Source organism: Nematolebias whitei, chromosome 20, assembly GCF_014905685.2.
Source record: "Nematolebias whitei isolate Nwh7 chromosome 20, NemWhi1, whole genome shotgun sequence".
Lineage (NCBI taxonomy): Eukaryota > Metazoa > Chordata > Actinopteri > Cyprinodontiformes > Rivulidae > Nematolebias > Nematolebias whitei.
In genome coordinates, this window is record NC_056517.1 from 5,961,763 (window position 1) to 5,967,762 (window position 6,000).

At 39.8% G+C, this 6,000-nt stretch overlaps 1 protein-coding gene across 1 annotated transcript in view; it reads left to right on the plus strand.

Moving 5' to 3' along the window:
* The window catches only part of LOC119426478 (potassium voltage-gated channel subfamily H member 2), a 166,898-nt gene that overhangs the window by 140,281 nt on the left and 20,617 nt on the right, over nt 1-6,000 (plus strand). The window contains exon 11 of the mRNA XM_037694039.1: nt 1,607-1,747. Coding sequence (XP_037549967.1) covers nt 1,607-1,747 — 141 coding nt within the window. The remainder of the gene's footprint in view (nt 1-1,606; nt 1,748-6,000) is intronic.

Genomic DNA, 6,000 nt, shown 5'->3' on the forward strand with positions numbered 1-6,000 from the left:
ATCACCTCTGCTAGTGCTGGTCCACTTTTTTTCTGAAGTCCACAGTTGATGCAGCAATCTACCGGGGAATTTTAGCATACTTCATGCTTCCTACTGCTGATGAGCTTTATGGAGTTTCTGATTTCATCTCCAAGTTGGACCTGACATCTGCCCAGAAGTGTTATAAGAATATGTTGTGGTGTTTTGTTTTGGCTCTTTAGTCATTGCTCTTTTCTGATGTTCTGACAGCTAGCTGATTTCTAGCCATGTCAACATGATCTTAGCTTCCTTCTTCATTCTCCTTATTCATGGTAGGCTTGATCTTACAGCTAAGCAAGTCAAATATCATTGTGGTGTATATCAGCTCTCTTGTAGGAAGATGCATTCCCATCTTCTAACATACTTTCAGAAGGTACTTTGTCACTTAACATTGGCCATCTGTAAGTCTTAATTCTCAAGTCAGCTGTCCTTGTATTTAGTTCATCAGGACTTTTCAATGGAGCTTGGTACTTATATTCTGATGATGGTATATATCCTTTTCGACCTGTTGTCCTGGCTCCCCCTTGCCGTAGCATCTTTGTTGTACCTCCTCAGTCTCTCAGTGTGATTGACCGAGTCACTCAAATCACTCAAATGTTGGAACACTGGGTCCAAAGTTGTTTCTGACTCAATTTGGATGAGGGGTATTGAAGTTTCCTCCAGAGTGCCCACATCCTTACCATACCATACCATACCATTTTATTTATAGAGCACTTAAAACAGCGACAAGGCCAACCAAAGTGCTGTTTAGACAGAAAAACAGGCGACACACAAAGCAATATACAAAATGAGGTAAATCAGAATAAAGACATAAAAAACGATGCAGATAATAAATATGACGACTAACCAGTGTGGAGCGTACAGGATCAAAACACAGATCATCTGGTGTTGAAAGCTACTGTATAGTAGTAGTGGGTTTTTAAAAGGGACTTGAAAACCGAGAGGGAGGGGGCCAGTCTGACAAGCAGAGGCAACTCGTTCCAAAGTCTTGGTCCTGCTACAGAGAAGGCCCTGTCACCTCTGCGCTTAAGACGAGTTCCTGGAACTGTGAGGAGCAACTGGTCCGCTGACCTCAGGGAACGTGGTGGGACATACGGCTGTAGCAGATCAGAGATATTGGGGGGGGGGGACTGTTCAGTGATTTGTAGACATACAGGAGTATTTTGAATACTTCAATCCTTCCCATATAGCCCATCTCCCTAGGCTTGTCGCATAGTATCATTCCAACAGTGTTAAGTTCTCTGCCCTTGTTGTTCCAGTTACCCATTTCTCACCAGAATGTTCTTTTTCCCAACATCTGACATGACCTTGTTAATCTCGGCAATGTCCAAGGCATGCCTCATATTATGTCTCTCACTCATTGTGTTGCTCAGAAGTTGACACTGGGACTCGAACCCTGAACTTTACTGTGCCAACCCCCAAATATATGTACACATCCACACACGTATATTGTTAGTCCCTGAAATCTCATGAACATATTCTCAATCACAGAACTATTGATGAACTTGTCATGAAATGCTCTGTTTAAGTTGCTTGTGTTGGAGAGTGTTATTGTGTGTGTAACTGGTTTCTCTGTTTTCCATACCAGGCTCGGGACCTTCAATCAAAGACAAGTATGTTACAGCTCTCTACTTCACATTTAGCAGTTTGACAAGTGTGGGGTTTGGAAATGTTTCACCCAACACCAACTCTGAGAAGATCTTCTCCATCTGTGTAATGCTTATTGGGTGTAAGTATGAATAGATGGATCATGGATCTATCCTAACTTCAATTATTTCAACATCAAAAACAACATGATAATTTTCTGTGAAATTGCTGTATGAATGTCTCTGATTTTAGTTTTTTCCCACAAATTTCAACAAATTGTTAGAATTAAAACAAGTATAACAGAAACTTAAATATGAAAAAACAGTAGCTCACATATCCAACAATTTTCAGTCAGGTCATCTGTACAGTTTCTTTTTTTTTCTGTGCTGAAACATTTCACCTTCCATCCAGAAGGCTTCATCAGTCAAGGAAACACACTACACAAAACTGATTCTTCCCCCAACAGTTTACTCCAAAGTGGAACAAACCAGTTATGTTGGTGCTAAGATGGTTTCTTTGACACACCCCCTCCTCTGGTGCTGGCCCTCTCCCTCGTCGACAGTCAGGTCAAACTGGTTCAAAACCAACAAAGTCCATGCTCAATAATCCATATATACAGTTTCTTTTTTTTATGCTGAAATGGAAGGTGAAACATTTCAGCACACACAAAAATAAGAAACTGTCCAGATGACCTGACTGAAAATTGTTGGATTGTATACATGGATTATTGAGCATGGACTTTGTTGGTTTTGAAGTAGCTCAAATACAGAATAAGAAGAGTTTCTAAAGTCTAGAAGTAGTACAAAAGTAGCTAAAAGTTAACATTAGCTACATAAAAGCTATCATTGAAATTAACAAAATAATAGCTAAAAGTTAAAACCTAGCAATATATAAGATAAAAATGTATACTAGTGAAATATTTGCTAAATTTAGAAAAAACAAAGAATACTAAAATAAAAACTGAAAAAGATTGAAACAAACTCAAATTGTAATGACCCACTGATTTAGTAAAATTAAACATGCAGAATAAAGTTCAATGTGTGTAAAAGCAACAAAATTAAAACTATCAAAAATTATAGCACACTATCTCTTGAATGAGCTGACATATTGATAATATAACTATATAATAACTTGAATGTAGGCTGAAGGTGTTCAGCCAAAAACCGTATTTAAGAAACTATGAACAGTAAAACAATTGGGTGAATGCTTAATCAGCTTTCACACATTAAAACCCAACTTTCACTTGGACCTTATGTTGGGATCTGTGTTTTGCTGTTAGATGTGTTTAGTGGTGCTTATATTTTTTGTTGTGGTTGTCTATTATATTATTAATAATAATAATAATAATATTATTAATAATTATTTTGTTGTGTTTTTCCTTGTGTTTTTATGTGATTAGTTTTTGGTGTTCTGTTTTGTTTTTTTGGTTATCAGCCACTTCTCTCATCCGTCACCTCTGCAGCTACGATTGACATTTTTCATTGTCTGGCCGACAGCAGCCTGACCTGGCCGCAGTCGGACTGCCTTTATTCTACCCCAGCTATGGCTGTGTTTGCTTTGAGCAGAATGCCACCTTGATGCTGGAGGATGACTCATTTGTGATGTGACATGACCCCCCCACCACCCCCACCCCACCCCCGAATAGAATACCAGTCCATCATTGTATTAACACAAGGACAGGCAACTAGGCACAAATAAACATTCAGATCAATTCAGAGTCTAATAATATATGGAATATGGCTACAGACTCAGCGCCACAGACCCAAAATATATATTTTGGGAACTGTGTGTGTTCATTTGTCTGTACAGTTAGAGAGCCAAACATATCATATACCTAACCAAACTGATCTTAATTAAGCTTTCTAAAATCAATCATTGAGTTGAAAATAAATAAATAAATTGAAACAGATTATCTTTTGGGGTGATTATAAGTCAAGATGGTCAAAGTGAGCTTTGCAAACAAAAATAGCTACAATTCAGTCAAATTTTCAAATACTGAGCTAAATTTGTGGAAGTAGTTTACCATCATCCCCATTGCATACAAGTTCTAGACATTATGCAACATCTTAGTTTAAAACATCACTAAAATGTTGGAGTCAACCCTGTTTGTCTGTTAGTAAAATATTCGCTAAACGAATGAACAAATGTGAGACTCAGAAAAGTAATTTTTGGCTTTACATCTCCAACAAATCGGGGCTGCAGTATTTCGATGGTCAGTGCTGCAGTCTTGTAATCCTGAGGCTGCAGGTTCAAGCCCAGGTCGTGTTATGAAAGGCATCTGACAAGAAATAATTGCCAAATAGTTTATGCATGTTCACTCGCTGTGGCAACCCCTGCAAAAAGAAGCTGTCGAAAAAAAAAACATCTACAACAGGTTACATTTCAGTCAACCCCACTCAGACGGTGCCCACAGCCTAAACAAAAATATGTTTACTTTAGTGATTATTTTACTATAGAGAACTAAAAAAAGTTTTTCCCTTTCCACTTCTGCCATTGCGCTTGCTCAGGATGGAAGACTGCAACAAAGTAAAGAGTCAATGTGTCTGCTGCTTCCTTAGATAGAGAACTTTAGTAATTGGCTTTTCTATGTATGTGAATGTTCCTGTAAAGTGCCCTGGGACATCTTTGTTGTGATTTGGTGCTATATAAATAAACTGAATTTAATTTAATTTAAATATTATCTGTGTGTACACATACACACACACACACACACATAAAGATGGACACCTTATGTTCACAAAGGAAACTGTAGGCCCTAGAATGATGATAGACATTGTATTTGTGTCATCTGAACTGTGGCCGCTTTGGACACTGAGGTGAAGAGTGAAGGTGAGCCAACACCACCTGTTGAAGAGTTATATTGTATGACAGGGGAAGACGCTGGAGAGATCAAGTAAATGGTAAATGATCAATGGACTGTACTTATATAGCACCTTTCTATCTTACTGAGATACTCAAAGCGCTTTACAACAATCTGTGCCCTCATTTACCCATTCATCCAGCACTCTACTAGATCTCTACAAAGCTAATTGAACAAATCATTCTAAAGAGACTAGTGAGGGTTTTCTGGGAACACTTGACTGAAGAACCCATCAGAAGGAACGTCAACTCACACCTCCAAGAGAACTTTAATTGCATCTCAGTGAAGGTGGGGGACATTGAGTCTGAGTGGGCCATGTTCTGCACCTCCATTGTTGAAGTGTCTGCCATGAGCTGTGGTTGCGGCTGTAGCTGCAAGAATGTTGGTGCCTTTTGCGGTAAACATTCTTGAACGCAATGATAGAAACTCAGAATGAGGAAGGCCATCAAGCTGAAGGAGGAGTTCTGTTGGGCCTTATTAGTTGGTAGCACTTCAAAGGCACATGAGAGGCATTGTCTGGCCAAGTGAGCTGCAGCCCTGGTTTTTGCTGAGGCAAAGACTCAGATGAGAGGAGTTCAGTGAGACTTTGCATAGAAACTATCAAGAGGCTCTGATGAGATTCTGGCAAACCATCAGGTGGTTGAGGTGGAGAAAGCACCACTTAATCAACACTATAGTAGTAGAAGTCGTTGGAGTGTATAGTGTAGGAGGGGTGCTATTGACCTGCACTGATGTCATCGGGTGGCAGAAGGACTTTCTCAATCCCCCCCAACATGTTTTCCATACAGAAAACTGAGTGAGGGGACATGAGGGATGGTTCATCAGTAAGTGGGGCTTTGGTCACCCAGAGAAGATCTGAAATGAGATCCACCTGAAGTTCATCAAGGCTTTGGATGCTGCTGAGTTATCGTTTTTGATATGCCATTGCATCACATGGACATCAGGGGCAGTGCTACTGCATTGGCAGACTGAGGTGGTGATTACCCTCTTCAAATAAGAGTATAGGAATGTGTGCACCAATTACAGGGGCATCACTCTCTTTAGTCTCCCCAGTAAAGTCAATTCAGGGGTGTTGGAGAAGGGAGTTCGATTGATTGTCAAACCTCATTTAGGAGGAACAATGTGGGTTCCATTCTGGCTGTGGAACACTGGACCAGCTCTTGACCCTCAATATTCAAGGTTCTCAATGTGGCATGGGAGTTTTCCCAACCAGTCTACATGTGTTTTGTGGACTTGCAAAATTGATGTGTTCCTCGGGGTAAGGGATTGGAGGTTCATTGCTACAAGCCACTTGGTCATTCTACAAGCTGTGCCAGATTTTTGATTCGTATTGCCAGCAGCACATCAAACCCATTCAGAGTGGTAGTTGGACTCTGCCCAGGCTGTCCTTTGTATTCTGTTCATAAATATTATGGACAGAATCTATTGGTGCCTCCAGGGGGCGGAGGGAGTCTGGTTTTGAACGAGCAGAAGAACATGGATGTAGATTATATATACAGTATATATATATATACAGTATATATATATATATATAT